Genomic DNA, 16,770 nt, shown 5'->3' with positions numbered 1-16,770 from the left:
TTATGTCCATTTCTGGAGCGTGTGTCTGAGCACCCGTTCCCTCAGACCTTCACCAACAGTAGATTTTATCAGACTTTTAAATATTTACATTCTGAATGGTGATAAATAGCATCTTATTTGATTTACAGTTCCCTGATTACAGGTGATTAGGCTAGTCGATTTTAATTTTATAAGTGCCTAGATGACTTCTAAACCTCACGAACGCTGCCCTTCCTGTCAGAGGTTTAATAGTTCACAACACTTACAGTCAGATTCTAAACATCTCATTTGGTTTGTGTGTCTGCCTGCATGTGAGTCTAAAGGGAAGTCGGAATGACAGCATTGCTTTGGCCGTGATGTGGGAAGAGTCAGGAAAAAACATTACGAATCCTCTCCACTCAAAGCCACACCTTTGGGATTTTATCCATTAAGACGTATGTATTGTTTGGGGACCCCAGCACACCATGGATGTGAGAGGAGGGGACTTCGCCTTCCCCTGGGACGCTCTCCTTCCCTCCCAGGCGTTTATCGAGTGCCTGCTCTGTCATTCTCCGTATGTGCGAGTGTGTGTGTCCTCAGTCAAGAATTCACTGTATGCACTGAAAATATTCATGGGAATGGGCTGCATTATGCGGCCGATACTGGGACATAAACTCCTCAAAGGCAGGAAGCATGTCTGTTTCTCTTTTTTTAAGGTTGGTCACGTAGTGAGTGCTCAGCAAATATTTGAATGAGTGAATAGTTGATTAATTGATTTTTGGTTCATTTTACTTGTACATATTTTTAACTTCTGCCTCAATTCATTTTTTGTAAATGGATGGGGTAGATAGAAATCAGATACGCATGTAGTAGTGGTATGGACTTCATATATCTGATTTCTTAAATCATCGATTTATTAATACACAAAGAGGACGTATCATTATAATATCAGTGACCATTTCTTGACTGTCTACTATAAAGTAGGTAGAGCTCTCCCTCCCTCAAGTGGACCTTCCTCAGCGCCACTGCATACGTTATGTTGTTCCTTGTTTGGAAGGTAACTTCTGTGAGCCTCCTTTTTCTCATCATTTAGACCTCAGTTCAAGGCTCAAGTGTCACCTCTTCGGATCTTCTTGTCTTCCGTGACCACTTCTGGCTAAAGTAGCCCCTGAGTCCTCTTTAAATTTTTTTCTGCTAGCCTTCTGTTACACTCTGAAGCATCGTTAGCCTTCCAACCATCTTGCTCTAATGGTGCTTTGAACACACCACTAAAATAATTCTTAAAATACTTTATTTATTTATAAATATGGTCTTTTAAAAAATTCATTTCTCTCACCTTCTAGAGTGTGAGTTCTAGAGGGGCAGATGGTACTTTATTCTTTGAGTTCCCATTGCCTAATATGCAGCAAGTGTTAAGTAAATATTTGTTTAATGAATGGGAATCTCTTTGAAATGTTAGATTCATAGAAGAGCAACATTTTGTGTTTTAAAAATCTGGTAACGGAAGTTGTAATAGGTGATACAGGGGTGACTAAGTGTTCAGAGAAGAGTTAGCATACTAGGCTTCTGACAGCTATCTTTATAAAAGCGTGCTTGCGAGGTTGGCCTTGGCTGGTATCGGAAAACTTAGATTTTAGGAGGGTTCCCACCATTTCCTGACTAAGAAGATGATTCGTCGTGCCTAAACTGTTTGTACTAACCATATGGTTTATGCTGAATCCCTGCTTCCCTTCTGGAGTCTGGATTTGGGAACATGCTGGGCAGAGGGGACTTAAGTGACCAGCCCCAACAGAAACCACAGACGCTGAGTCTCTCCAACGAGCTTCCCTGGTAGACAGCACTTCACATGTGCCGTGGAGGAATTAAGTGAGTCCTCTGTGACTCTGCTGGGAGAGGCCTCTTGGCAGTTGGCCCTCCAGACCTCACCCCAGGTGCCTTCTTCCTTTGCTGATTTTGCTTTGTGTCCACTCACTGTAATAAATCATAAGTGTAAGTTCGCAGCATGTAATTGCTGAGTCCTGTGAGTCTTGCTAGCAAATCACTGAACCTGGGGGTGATTTCGAAGACCTTTGACATAATAAGAGAGGTAAATTTTCTCCACTTGTCATTCAGGGAAAGATGACAGTTAACAAATAAACAAGACAAATATCAAGAAATAATAATAATAATAATGTCATTCATATAATTGAAGTTGATTGACTGTTCTGAGTAGCTACTTTAGACTGGGTGTTCTGCAAAAAATTTCTCTGAGGAGGTGGCATTTAAACTAAGACCTGAGAGATGAGAGGAAGCCAGTCATTGGAAGATGGGGAAAGAGCATCTCAGGAGAGGAAATAGTTAGTGCAGAGCGTCAGAGGTGAAACTGGGCTTGGTGTGTTTGAGGAAGAGAAAGGAGGAAAGATGACCAAAGGGTAGGGGACAAGCAAGAGAGTGGTACAAGACAGATGTAGACAGGAAGCCAGGCGACATCAGGTAAGATTTGACTCATGGTGTTAAAACACCATACCAACTGAATGGAGTTCACTGGACTGGCATTAGAAGCAAGGAGACCATTTGGGAGACTCTTACAGTAATCTCTGCCAAAATGCTGGAGGCTTGGACTAGGCTTGTAGTTTAGAGAGAGGGAAAAGTAGATAGGTTTGAGATATGTTTTGGAGATGGAGTCCACAGTGTTGGGTAATTAAATGTAGGCGACAAGGGTAAACGGTTTCAAGAAGAACGTGTAGATTTTCAGTATGAACAAGTGGATAGTGCTGTCATTTATAAAAATGGATGATGGGGGGAGATCAGGCAAATACGGTTATTGGAAGAAAATTAAGAGTTTTGTTTTGAGATCTTATTAGATACCCAGATGGAAGTGTCATCTAGGCAGTTGATATATAGTTTCTGAAAATATTGAGTTTTTATTTATCAAACATTAATTGAGTGCTACCAGTTGCCAAGTACTTCGTTAAGGTGAAGAATACAATGACTGGAACAGTCTCTCTGTCTCTTTCTGAAGTGAGTAACTTGGTCCTAGAAGGAAGGCAGGCGAGTATTCAGGGAGCTACAGAGAGAGGTGTTATCACAGGGCCATGCAGAGAACACTTAGCAGACTCATCTCAATGGCACTTATACTCCTAAATTTTGAGTTTTTCTCAAAATCCATTATTTTCTGTTGCTTTCACAATTATACTTTTACTGCCACTTTTGATTTTTAAAGTCCTTATGTGCAAGAGCCAGTCTTAAAGACTAACCTAAATCTGTTCTGGCACTTTCTCCTTCCCCACATTGTGTTTTATACTTGGCAACCTCTTTACCAGTCAGTATGCGTTCCGTTAAATAGAACCCATTTCTTCCAGATTTTGCCTTCTCCTCCTATCCCAGCTCCATTTAGGAAACGTTTATCCATCTCTGTTTCTCCTTCCCTCCTTCTCTTCCTCTGTGCACATGTACACACACATTCACATATGTGCACACATATATGTTATACATACACTACATACGGATGGATGGGTGGTTACTCTGTCTTTATCATGTCTAGTTATCTAATTTTTTTTTTTTAGTAACTCAACTTGGTACATGGTGAGTATAGACTCTCAGGAGGGGAATATAAAAAATTCGAATGCAAACATGAACCCGATCTCACTGTTATTTCCTGACTGCCTGGTTTCATGTGGCTGCTTCGGCTAGTTTTGTGGGCGTTTCCCCTTCCTTTTCATTTTTTTGAGAGTATTTTCCCTTTCAGAATTACACTCCCGGTGGAAGAGGGCGATCCGCCCCGCTAGAGAGGCCTCGAGTGTGTTGTGTACCACGTGGTCGATGGGAGTGAGCTTCCTTTCTACCCAGTGGCTGAACTTGAGCTCCCCTGATGGACTCTTTCTCCTGCTTTTCCCTCTAATTGATTGGCTACCTTTAAAAAAGTCATTCTTTGAAGGATGTGTTTTAAAATAATCCTTTAACGTAACTATTTATATATAGCAGGTCCTCGAATTATGTCCATTTGTTCAACAGATGCTGTAGGAACTTAACTCTTGTTTATATCAATTAGCTTATGGTAAAATTGATTTTGTTATACTTCATTTCACTTAAAGTCACAGAACCTATTGATGACTTACTGTATATTCTTTCTTATAACCTGCCAGATACTTCTTTCCTCATTTACTACCCCTCAATTTACTTTGCAAGTCATAGGTAATACATTCAAATGGACATGCTCAAATTTTTAAAGTTTTATGACTATACTAACCTCTCTAAACATGTCAAGTTGTATACATTAAATATCTATAGCTTTTTATATGTCAGTCAAAACTCAGTAAAGAAGTCTAAAAAAAAAAGAGAAAATGGACAGAAAATTGAAATGCATTTCCAAGTAGCTGAAATGCAAAATATAAATAAATATCTAAATAAATTCTAAATGTCATTAATATCCCAGAAAAAAACATAAAAAGCAACAAACACATACACACGAAAGAATATACTAACCTTGCAATTAAGAGAGCAGTTTGCTTAATGTTGTTAATTGTCCTTCCGGTGAGGAGTCTTGGCTGCCCTACTTCTCTTGAGTATGGCTGACAGGTTTTGGTGATGCATTTTTATTAATCACTTATGCATAGCAACTACAGGGATTATTAATTAGAAACCTGTAATTAGATTCGGAATGACAGTGATGATGATTTAGTTGGAAAGAAGTCATGCGATGTGTGGTCTCCTCTACCTTGAATCTTCTCTCTATAATAAATCATCTTGCTTTTGTCAGTGGGAAATGTTATAATCTTTCAGAAATTAAGGACGATCTTTTGTTCGACTTCAGTAATTTACATTTGTATATCAGCTTCCATATAGAACAAGTATATTATGACAGTCACATGAGAAATGAGAGGTTATATATATTCAAGGTCATACAAATATGATTATAGTTTTTGGCTTTCCAAAATGATATTATATGTTACTAACCAAAATAAATTACTTTTCTACTGTTTTAGTTTGATGGGTATCATACAGACCTATGTTTTGCACAATTAATAAGGTTTTACACAATTAATAAGGATTTCAGGGTTTTTTCTCCCCAGTGTGTTTAGAAGAGAGTTTATAGCAAGCTGTGATTCTCTGCATTTTTTTTCAGAAAACATTTATTACTTATTTAAAAAGGGTAAAATTAAGGGGAAAATTTCTGAAAACCCTCAGTCACATTTTATCTGTGCTTACTTTTCAGCTGTTTATTTTGAGTAATCCTTCAGTTGAAAAGAGATTTTTTTTGATTAATTTTTTTTATAGTGACATTGGTTAAAGAAATCTGGTAAGTTTCAGCTGTACATTTTAACAGTAAGGCATATATATATTTACATTGTGTGTTCACCTCCCATAGTTAGATTTCTTTCTATCACCACATATTTGACCCCCTTTACCCTGAAAAGAGATTTTTATGACTGGCCCATTTGCTCCTAATTTTGTGATTTATTTTTAACTTTATTTGAAAAGCATTCTGTGTATATTTTTTCCTTTTATAATGTCTGTCGATACAAGTTCTGAAAATTTTCCTTTATGAATAGGATGAAAAAGTTGCTAATAGAAACACAATTATTTTCCCCCAAAGCAGAGAGTGGCCAAAGTTACAAGAGAGCCCTTAAATTATTTTGATTGAAGTATCTTGCATATTTATTTTATTTGATCTAAAAATGTACAGCTCTTTACCTTGCTTTGGTGTTGCACAATTGTGTTCTGCTCTCTGCATATTAGCAGTCAGTGGATCATAAGAAAAAATAAACGTGGGATGCTCTAGCTTCTACCCCAGTACTCTACATTATAGGCATTCATATTTATTGAATGAAAACAGCTTTTAATAGCTAACATTTATATAACTCTTGCCTTTTGCCAGGTGCTGTCATATGTGTTTGCATATAGTAACTTGCTTAATGCCTACCACTACTCTATAAGGTAGATGCTATTATTATTTCCATTTTAGAACTAGGCAGCTGAAGCACAGAGAAGTTAAGTAGCTTGACCTGGCCCACAGATGGTAAGCGGTAGAACCCGGTTTCAAATCCAGGTCGTTTGGCTCCTGGATCCATTATGATAGGAAGGACTGAATGAACCGGACTCCTATTTACCTCTGTCTGCACACAGACGCCCGTGTCCCAGAGGTCACCAATGTTCACGGCACACAGTTTTTGTAGTTGTGATGGATTTTCCTCTCCCCGCCTTTCCTCTCCCCTCCCCTTCAATTATTCATTCAGACAACTTTTAACACTTTTGCGGCCAAGTACGGATCTAGACACTTGAGATATAGAAATAAAGTGAGTCCCCACAGCCAAGAGACCGAAAGTCTGATGGAGGAAGATGCACAGGACAACAGAGAGCAGCACTTAGCCCAGCCAGAAGAGGGTAACCCCTGCCTGAGTTTCCATGGAAAAGTAGGATTTAGCCAAGGATGGGAGTCCCAGGCTTCTCTCATTTGTCCTCTTTTTGACCCATGTGGGATGGGATTCGGTTGCTTTGTCGGAACCTCCAGAGTTACTCTTCTCCGTATCAGCATGGTTCGCTGTTCCTCCTCTTTTCTTCTTTGTCGTGTTCTACTTGCCAACGTCCTCATCATATTTTTTACCGCACTTTGTTCTCATGCCTTTTTCATTCTTATTTCTTTGTTAGTCTGTTTTTTCATCCTGTCTAGAAGCTCTGTCTTATCTATATAGTAGGAACTTTACTTTCCTTCAGCCCCCTTTTCTCCTGTCCAGCAGGTTAGCCGATACATATTAACACACTCATGGTCAGTAGCAGCAAGGGAGACCGGAATCTGGCTCGCACTCGTGGTGTCACTGGAATATCAATTTCCTGCCTCCTGAGCATCAAGAGGAACACACCCTGAAGCCTCTCCATTAAATCTGTTGCTCACAATTTAGGGTTTCTTGGGCATGTTGCTTTAAATGTGTCTGGCTTTTCCATTCTTGGCTCTGGCTCCCAGCATTTACTAGATATTGGCATTTGGCACAGACCGGTATCTGCTAAATCCCAAGCACAGCCTCCTTTAGAAACATGGCAGGAAAACTATAAGGAGAGGTAGTATTTGACTCTGGTTTCCACCTGAGATTGAATCCTATCTCTTCATCACTTATTAGCAGGGTAACCTTGGGCAAGTTATTTAACCTCTCTGTGCCTCTATTTTCTCTTCTTTAAAGTGGGCATACTAGGAATGACTACCTCATTAGGTTGTTTAGAGGATGAAATGAGATAAAAACCTATAAAACTTAGAATAGCGCCTGGAATATAAATTAAAAAAGCAGACAGACACTTCCAAGAAGACACACAAATGACCAACAGATATATGAAAAGATGCTGAACTTCACTAGCTATTATAGAAATATAAATCAGAACCACAAGGAGATACCATCTCACACCAGTTAGAATGGCTGTCATCAACAAGACAAGTAATAACAAGTGTTGGAGAGGTTGTGGGAAAGAGGGAACCCTCATACACTGCTGGTGGAGTGTAAATTGGTGTAGCCGCTATGGAAAACAGTGTGGAAGGTCCTCAAAAAATTAAGAATAGAATTACCATATAACCAGCAATCCTTCTTCTGGGTAAACTTCGTAGAGTGCTTGTGTGAGGTGTTCCCAGAGCAGCCATGTTAGTTAAAGTCTACCCTCTTAACTTTCATCCCAGTTTCTAGAATAATGTTCACTTTTTGGGTAAAATGTCCTTCCTAATTCTTGTTTATCTGATATTATCCTAAAAATGTTGAAGCATTTTTCTGTGTGCATGCAGAGGTGTTGGTTATATTTTACAATACGTGATAAAATCTTTTTATGTGGATATGACCAAATCTTTTAACCTCGCCAAATAAACCTTTTTCTCTCACATTGATGTTTTTGGTGTTGGGTATGTCGACCTATGCGCATTGGTTTATACTTGGACCATTTGGGTTATAGTCGGCTAAGTGATGCTGTTCTTAATGCAGATAGCGGCGGGATCCACTCAGTGCCAGCCCCTGTCACGTTGTGACAGCGCTGAGAAAGCTTGGTGCTTGCCGTCAGCCAGACGGATTTTTATCTGGCTTATTTCATCATTCAGACAACATTTCTCTGGCCTTTTCTTTTGTAGTATTGTGTCAAAGGTCTTGTTATAATGTAGGTAAATTGTGCCTATTACATTTGCTTTCTCTACCAACTCTATTACCACTTAAAAGATTTATTGAACTTAGAATTACTCATTTTCCCCACTGATTGTAAACTGTAATTCAGCCCTTCTTATTCTTTCCAAAACTATTACTTTCTTTACATTTTCAGGTGTTTTGTAAAGTTGCCGTTTTAAAAGGCCAAGCAGTTGCCTTTAGTCAAAAATATTTTGTGCTTATGATCGTATTTTTAAAACCTTAAAATTTTTTTTTTTACATTTTAGTTTATTGGTTTGTTTATATCATAATATATATATTTCTCGATTTTATATATTGATATATATCTGACCCTAGTTTTAGTATTTGTTGGTCTCGCTAATATTAATATTTGAGAATATTCATCTGGTGAGTAGAGCATTATATAGGAATTTCTGATTTTGTTACCATTAGCTTTTACATTTTACTCTTTGGAAAACTACTTGTAGATGTTTTCATACTATGTAAAGTGTGGATAAGTATTTTCATAAAAAGTTTATGCTTTGAAAATATGTATTTGGGCGCTAAAGATATATAAGTGAAGTTTTTACTGTTATTTTTGCAGTGAGTATAATATAAGCATAAGTATTATTTGTTTTTTGTAGGCACATAGTCACATTTCTTATAATATATAAGTATCTAACATAATATATAAATAATGTGTGTTTTGGTTTTTGTGTTTCTTCTGTAGAGAGTGATAACGAACTCTCAAGTGGAACAGGGGACGTGTCTAAGGATTGTCCTGAGAAGATCCTATATTCTTGGGGAGAATTGCTAGGAAGATGGTAAAAATTTATTTTTCTTTTTGAAAATTTTATATTACATAATTGACGTATTAAATTTTATATTCACAGTTTGTTGTATTAATTAAAATTAAAATATATGTTTATAAATCTTAATATTTCAATGTATTTAAAAACATAACAGTTTAAAAAATATCATTCATAAATGCTCTGTGTTTGGCCAAGTCTTCCACCTGCTGTGGTCTTGTTCAGCCTACTTTTGGAAGCTACATTAGCCTTATGATTTCACTCACACATAGCATTGCTTAGGGTAGTCAACGTTACGCTCTGTTGCCAACACATGTAAATATCTATTCTTAATGGATTCTGTTGCTTTTCCTTGCTAGGTCTGTAACCACTAACGGGGGCAGTAGAGTTTATAGATACTTATTTCACCACCGATTGTAAAGTATAACTCTGCCTGTTTTATTCTTTCTGACTGAAACTTTACATTTTGGGGTATTTTGTCTGGAAATACAAAAAAAGTACTCTTTATATTTATTATAATTTTTACAAAAGGTAATCTCGAGTATCATATGTTGGTAAAATGAAAACATCTTGCCAACAGAAATACTCTGCCAAAGCAGTAGAGAGATGTGGAAACGTGCTTTTTACTGAGTACGTGTATGTATATGCATGCAGATAGTCTAGGAGAAACTACAAAGTCTGGGACGAATCTCACACATTTTGTACAGTAAGTAGAAGAAGGAACAATGAAAACTTTTATCTTCTTAAGAGACAGGTGCATGTTGTTTATGGTAATCTGTACATATCCTGAGAGTTACGTGAGTTAATATGAAGATGTGTATTTACAGATCCAAGAGGCGGAAGGCTCATGACTTCTCATTGTAAACTCTAGAAACTAGGTTTGTCAGATTCCTGACAGTGTCGAGCCTATTGTTTGAAGGAGCTACCCTAAGAGGAAGAGAGGGCTAGCTGCCTTGCCTTTATTAAACAAAGAAAATTTATCTTACATGTACAAATATAAAATGTAAAATATAAAAATAAAACGAACACAGTCCAGAGAGTTTATTTAACTCATTAATTAATGGGGAACCAGTAAGATATTAGAACCTCAAAATGAAGATTCGATTTGGATATTTATGTTCTCTACCTGACAATTCATTTGCATTGCCATGAGCAGGAGTCATTTGCATAGATAGGGACAAAAAACTTTTGCATTATTACCAGCTTTCTACATGTTATCTTCTGTCTGTTGAGAGTTATAAATTAGCCTAGTTAGGGACAAATAAGGGCGTACACCCTTTAATTTTCAGGAGCTGCCCTCACCTTCTCATATCTTCTGGCCACCTACTTCTGCCTCCCCTCTCTCAGAATGGCCCTCATTCCTTCAGTAACCTCTCGGTGTCACTTGATGGCTTTTCTTTTTCTCTCTTGATTTCTCTGCCCCCTTTTTTTTTTTTTTTTTTTTAGAAATGATACCTTCCTTTGGAGATTCTCTCCTGGAAAGCTTTAAAAGTAGAAAAAAGTTCTTATAAGCCTAGCTAGTTTCAGGAAGAGATGCCTCTTTGAAGTAACTAGATGAGTACGTGACAGCTTTCTTATTCTATTAAAACCAATGAGAATGTTTGCTTTTAAAAAAGCACTCATTTTATCTTAGCTTTAGTAGTAGACCATATTAATCTATTTTCATAAATAAATTCATCCATTTATCAAACACGTAGCGAATGCCTTCTGTGTCCCCGGCACTGTTCTAGGTGCTTGGAATGCCTAAGTAAAGAAGAGAGAGCCTTGTGGAGTTGATATTCATGCATTAAAAACTGCCTGATTACTACATGTTTACTACCTATCTGTTTTACGTGTGACTGTTTGAATAACTATATACCTAGGTTGTTTCCAGTGGAGAGTTCAACACGTGTCATAACTAATTGTTTATTTCCAAGTCTGATAGCTGCAGTTAATATTATATGGAAGTAATGGTCATAAGTAGTTACATTTTTATTGGAAATATTGAAAGCAATGATTATGTCTATAAATAGCCTTTTGTTTAGGTCCTCCGTGGTCATAGATGTATACTAGTAGCATTTGGTTTAATATTTATTAGTACTTCTTAAGTACTAAGGTGCTGTGTGCAATGTAATTACTATATCGTTACCAGGATAATCAGTAAATTAAAGCTGTTGATCATGTGGTGTTAGGAATGACCGAGTTCTTTTTAAATGTCAGTCTGAATAGGTAAATAGTGCCTAGGTTTTTAAAAGAGAAGAAAAGATTTTTCCATTATCCCTGACCAAACAGATGGCTGAGGGTCAACTAGAAGCTGAGGGTCAACTAGAAGCTGAGTGTCAACTGAGTTGGGTTGTATTATGGTAAATGTTCATCAGAGATGTTGACTGTTAACCTTAAGGGGTGTGTGTGTGCACGTATAGGAAGAGGTATTCCAAGTCCAAAATCTTATGTAAACCATTACATAAACTAATCTGAGTTAACATAATAGTTCATCAAGCTGTCCTTTGCATTCTGCCTGCGGTGTTGGAAACGTATTCTGGTAGGACGAGTGGATGTTGGGGACTGTGAGTAATTAGAGGCCTAGCATAATTAGTATTGGTGGTCTTGGAGGTAGAAGTGTGTGGATTTTGGAGAGGCTGGGAAAACGAAGTTAGACTTTTTGATGGATCGGTAATGAATTATGGGGCAAGGAGTAACGTCAGCAATAACTCATAGGTTTCTCACTTGGATGGATTACAGTCCGAATGACAGCCACTGCGGTGGGATACCCTGGAAACAAACAGGTTTAGGGAGAAAGAATATGAGTTCAGATTTGGGTGGTGCATGGACACAGCTGACTTCATCTGAAAAGCTAACTCCATTTTAAAACGAATCCACTGGAACCCTTGTCCCTCCATCCTCTCCCAGGTGGACTCAAGAATGTGCACAGAGGCTTTGACTTAGTCACAAACTACTATCAGTCCTTCCCACACCGCTTAGCCCTTCCTCTGCGGCAAGGCACCCTCAGTGTTTAACTCGCCCTGGTGTCAGAGCCCCTGTACCTAGTCCCGTCATGCCCCCGCATCGGCCAATCTGCCTTTTGGAACACGTAGACCCACCTTTTAGAGGCGAATAAAACTGATGGGCTGGAGGGGTGAACCTGCGGGGGTTCATCGTGTCCTGCAGCCGCCCAGGACTGCTCTCTTATAAGTAAGGCCCCTGTCAGAATGCTAAACCGACAAGCTGGACTTCTCTGCATCATTCTTTGGCCTCTGGGCTCCTTGGGTATTTGGGTGTGTTGATTGTGAGGTGCCTTTGAGCCCGTGGAGCTCAGCATGCATGGATGTAGGTGACCGTGCCCAGAGACAAGGGAGGGAAGGGACCTGGGTCACGGAGGGGTTTAGAAGAGAAACAGTCGGCAGTGCGATTTGAGAGGGGGAAAAGAGGGCGGGCTTTGTCACCGATGCCAAAAGGAACAAAGGATTGGAAAATGTCACTTGTGGTTAGTGACATAGAGAGAGGTTATATGTCATTTAAGTGAGAACTGCTTTCTAGGAGAAAGAGAAGCCATGTTGAGCCAAGTCGAATGATCGAGAGGGGAAGAACTGGAGATGGTGACTGTAGGGTGACTCGAGAAATTCCATGTGCCGGGAAGCGGCGGTGTCATGGCTAGAGGGCGACGTGGAGTTGAATAAAGCTTACTTTTACCTGAGAGGTATTTATTGGAGTTTTAATAGCTGTGGATACACAGTGGCGATTTATTGAAATCTAGAAGCACATGGCATATCATATATTTAATTACTTTCAATTCCCCTTATATGATATTATACATTATGGACCTCAGAATTCAGAATATTTTGCATCTAATCTCAGAGGGAATGAGTTTAGCCCTTGCAAACTGGTTTTTAGTTGTCAGTTTACTACATTAAGAGTACAGACACTCAGGTGCCCTCAAAGCACATATATTTTTCCTTTTAAAAAATATAATCAGAACTTAAATCATAAGTTATGAAAAAGATCCTTTTATGACTGATCCTGGCTCTCTTGTGGCATAATAGTCTTTGGTAATCTTAAACTCAATTGGCTAGTGAAGAGAAGAGGCAGCAGGAAGAAAGTTCCAGAGGTCAAATAGTTTACTCAAGTATAAGTCTTCTCAAGAATAATTAATACTCTCCCTCGACTTGACATATTTCGTGGACCTCATTTAGCTATGGCGTGTTTCCAAATTAACTAAAATTATATTTTAAGTCTATGAGAGAAATTTAAAAAATTGAAATGACTTTTTTTGTGTGTGTGAAAATTTAAGAGCATCGTAAATATTTCAAAAGGCGTAGGAATATAAAAGGAATTCTTTCTCTCTTAATTCTGTTATACAGATACTTTGGAGTCTCTTCTTCCACATTCTTTCCCTATGCATGTTAAAAGCCAGTTTTAAAAAGCAATCAGAGATGGAGCTTGTGAGGGGGTGTAAAAAGTCGGGTGAGGGGGAAGGAGAGAGAGACAGAGGAAAAAGAGGAGAATATGAGTATTTAAAATAATACCATATGTACAGTTTGGGAGAGGAGGGAGAGAAAGGAAGGACGTGTATTTAAAATATTACCGTATGTATTATTCCGAACCTGCTTTTCTCGCTTAGCAGCGTAACTGTTTTTAATAGCATGAGGGCCCCGCTAACTTGTATAATAAGCTCTACCTCTTCTTACTTCGTGTTGTGTCAGGCCTGTCAGTAGCGTTAGCCCAGGTTCTTTAGCTCAGCAACATAAAAGTTTTCCTTGAAGAGAATGAAAGAAAGCAGAGTGGACGTAAATCTGATAGTTTATTAAAAATATGAATGGGGTGAGTTTGCTTGAACTTTTGAGTTACTGAAGTTCTTACAGTTTTCCCAAGGCAGCCGGGTTATGGCGGTTGGGGGAGGCACGGACCATATTTCCAGAGGCAGTGCATGCCAGCAGTGCTCTGTGCTGGGAGTGCAAGTGGGCGCATAAGCTGGATAAGTAGGTGAAGTAGACGGGAGGCCAATGTTAGAAAAGAGACCTATGGATTCTATGATGTTAAAGGCTAAAAGCTTGAAACGAGCCTGGGATGTTCGACCAAACCATTGCACGTCACCAGGGTTTGGCGTCCAGATGGTTATACCGGGGTCAGCTCTAAAACAGCAAAAGTGAGCATCGAATTCAGGTAGAGAGAGAGTCTGAGCAAAAAGCATAGAACGTGGCTTCGGGTTCGAGCTAGGCACCAGGAAAAGTTGAGTACTGGAATTTATACTCACAAGACTGGGAACTCCAGTTTGGTGTCTTGTTCAGATGGGTACATTATCATGGTAGCAGACCTGCTATGCGATCACTGACTTTATGACAAGAAATATTTGCCTTTGTTCCAATTCCGAATATCTTTGGAAATGGGTAGGGCTAATAAGTATGTATGTTGCTCCCCCAGCAAAGTGTGTAGGTTTTGTAGGAAAGGGCTAGGTCCTTCCTTTAGGGAGATTTTTGGAAACAGTCAAGGTGCGATAGGCCTGTGGTCCACGTTCAGCTTCAGCATCCCTTCCCCGCATCTCCTGCCATACACACGCCGTTAAGCACCTTAACTTCCATTCGTCTCAGGGGATTCAGATGATTCTTTTTATGCCTTGAAATACTGCCTAGAAGTATTTAGTTAACACATTCATTATGAGTAAGTTCATAGGATGATTTAAAAAAGTAAATGAGAGGAAGGAAAAAGAAAAAAACCAACCTTTCCTTGATGGTGAAATAACATGGCTCACCCGTGAAGAAGACAGGATCAAGAAAAATAGTCGAAGACATCACAGGGCTTAGACTCTGTGATTTCATGCCCTCCCCTCATGCTTCTCTTGACCCAAGCTTACACTTTTATATAAACTCACTGATACGCTTCTCGTAACAACAGGAGTTCAGCAGTGGTGAAGGGAACCTGACTGTTTCGTTTTCTTGTTTTTTGTTTTTCCAGGCACAGTAACCTTGGCGCACGGCCGAAGGGGCTCTCCACCCTGGTGAAGAGCGGTGTCCCTGAAGCTCTGAGGGCAGAAGTATGGCAGTTGTTAGCAGGCTGCCATGACAACCAGGCCATGCTGGATAGATACCGCCTGCTCATCACAAAGGTAGGGGGCTCTTCTCACATGCTCGTCCTGGGACAGCGTTTTGAATGACTCCTGTTTTCCTGGCTCCAGTAGGTCATCAGTGCTTGGACTCTGTTTGGAAGCTGTTTTGGTGTGGTGCGGTGACTGGCTCTGCCTTTTGTCCCGAACAGTTGTTGGACAGTGGCAAGCTGTGCGCCGTAGTCATCTGTGAGAACTCAATCCTCGGCTTTCAGTTTTTCGTGATAGTGACTATAATACCTCTTTACCAAATCGGAATATGTTTATGTTTCAAGTGTTGTAAATTTACTTTTTTGTCCTATGAGCTTTATACAGTTCTACTTGAACGCAGTATACTTTTAAGATCGAATTAACTTCAGAAGAAATTAAAAGGCTTCTGTAGTGGCTCAGCTGCCACTCAATGACTTAGCTTGGATTATCCAGGGAGCCTTAGAAAGTGGAATCTCTGCTCTTTCCTTCCCTTGCTCTCACCCCAGGTGGCCAACTACATCCACTATTCATGGATCGATGCGCGTCCCTTGTTAAATGGGAAGAATGTAATACAAGTTTATTCTTGTTAGAATAAATATGGGAAATGAAAAACCTCAGAAAATATGTCATATCCAAATGATGTCCCAAGAGAATATTTAATTGGCCACCTAGGAATGATGTAATAGAATTTTAACAAGTAATATTATAGTGTCTGTTCAATAAATGTTTGAAGACCTGTTGTCTGCGTGGTAAGGTAGTGAGGTGGTAATGCATACTCATTTTTAAAGTCAGTGAACTGCAAAAATACCATTCATTAGCTAATATGAAACAATATAAACTTGCAATGAAGTCTAGTTTCATGGATCACAGAGAGCATGTGCTTAAACCTCTTTCAGAGGACAAAAAGGGCATTAGCTGCAAATATTCCTTTGGTAGTTGCTGCCAAGAATCTTTTTTGTAATATAAATAAAAAAACAACCATTTAAAAATTCTTCAAGTTCTCTGCTTTTTCAAGCATTGTGTGGACAGATGAAGCTTCACTGTGTTTATTCTCATCAGGTTATCGGTACTGCTCAGAGTGAAGCCTGTCTTCTCCCGGCTCTCCAGTACATTGTTGTAGCAGATGGCTTTTAATAAAACATGTAGCTAAAGAAAAATTTTTACTCTATTTTTTTAGAATATTCTATAATTATAGTTACTGGACATTCTCAAGAGGAAATGTTTAAATTGGTATTTTTCTTATGATTGAATGACATTTAGTAAAGATGTCATTGAAAAGCGAAATTGTGGTATCAGTCATGTATTTTTTATTTGGTTTTTACAACTAAATTAAACTCTGTACCTCATTTAGCTAGGTAGATGTTTGCTTTCCCTTTACCTGGTTTATATTTTAAAAATCTAACGCAGAATGTCAGTCAGACAGCACTGTGCTAGGTTTCATGGCGAGGCAGGGCGTTGCTTAATTAGGAAGCTGCTCTGTTCTCTGCCATCACCTTGTCTACATGTGGGAAATTAGCTTTTTGATAGAATGGGGTTATTCCAGCTGGGTCTGTACCATGGGTGTTTATAAATGCCACAGACTCTTGTGCTGGCGTGTAATCGATGTAGCCATACTATTCACAAAAATTTCTCCAGAAAATTTATAGTTCTTTAAAATTTGTTAATGAAAAAACTAAGGTGGGCGAGGAGAATAAAGAATACGTACTATGCTGTAATGTAAAATACCTTGAACATGTAGATACCAGAAGGTATTCGTTAAAGGAAACTAAGACTTATGGTAAGAGATTATTTAAGAAAATGTACCTTTTGTTTTCTCTTTTCTTGCATAATAAGGGCGATGGTTTCTTAGTACATAATTATATCTTATTAT

The 16,770-nt window shown here is 38.8% G+C and overlaps 1 protein-coding gene across 4 annotated transcripts in view; it reads left to right on the top strand.

Annotated features, from left to right (window-relative positions):
- RABGAP1L (RAB GTPase activating protein 1 like) overlaps nucleotides 1–16,770 on the top strand; it is a 417,651-nt gene that overhangs the window by 87,867 nt on the left and 313,014 nt on the right. For all 4 annotated transcript variants that reach the window (XM_039881422.1, XM_039881421.1, XM_039881423.1 and 1 more), the window contains 2 exons: nucleotides 8,776–8,869; nucleotides 14,783–14,933. In XM_039881422.1, coding sequence (XP_039737356.1) covers nucleotides 8,776–8,869; nucleotides 14,783–14,933 — 245 coding nt within the window. The remainder of the gene's footprint in view (nucleotides 1–8,775; nucleotides 8,870–14,782; nucleotides 14,934–16,770) is intronic.

Source organism: Pteropus medius, unplaced genomic scaffold (genome assembly GCF_902729225.1).
Source record: "Pteropus medius unplaced genomic scaffold, Ma_sr-lr_union100, whole genome shotgun sequence".
Lineage (NCBI taxonomy): Eukaryota > Metazoa > Chordata > Mammalia > Chiroptera > Pteropodidae > Pteropus > Pteropus medius.
This window is presented reverse-complemented; position numbering and strand designations above follow the sequence as displayed.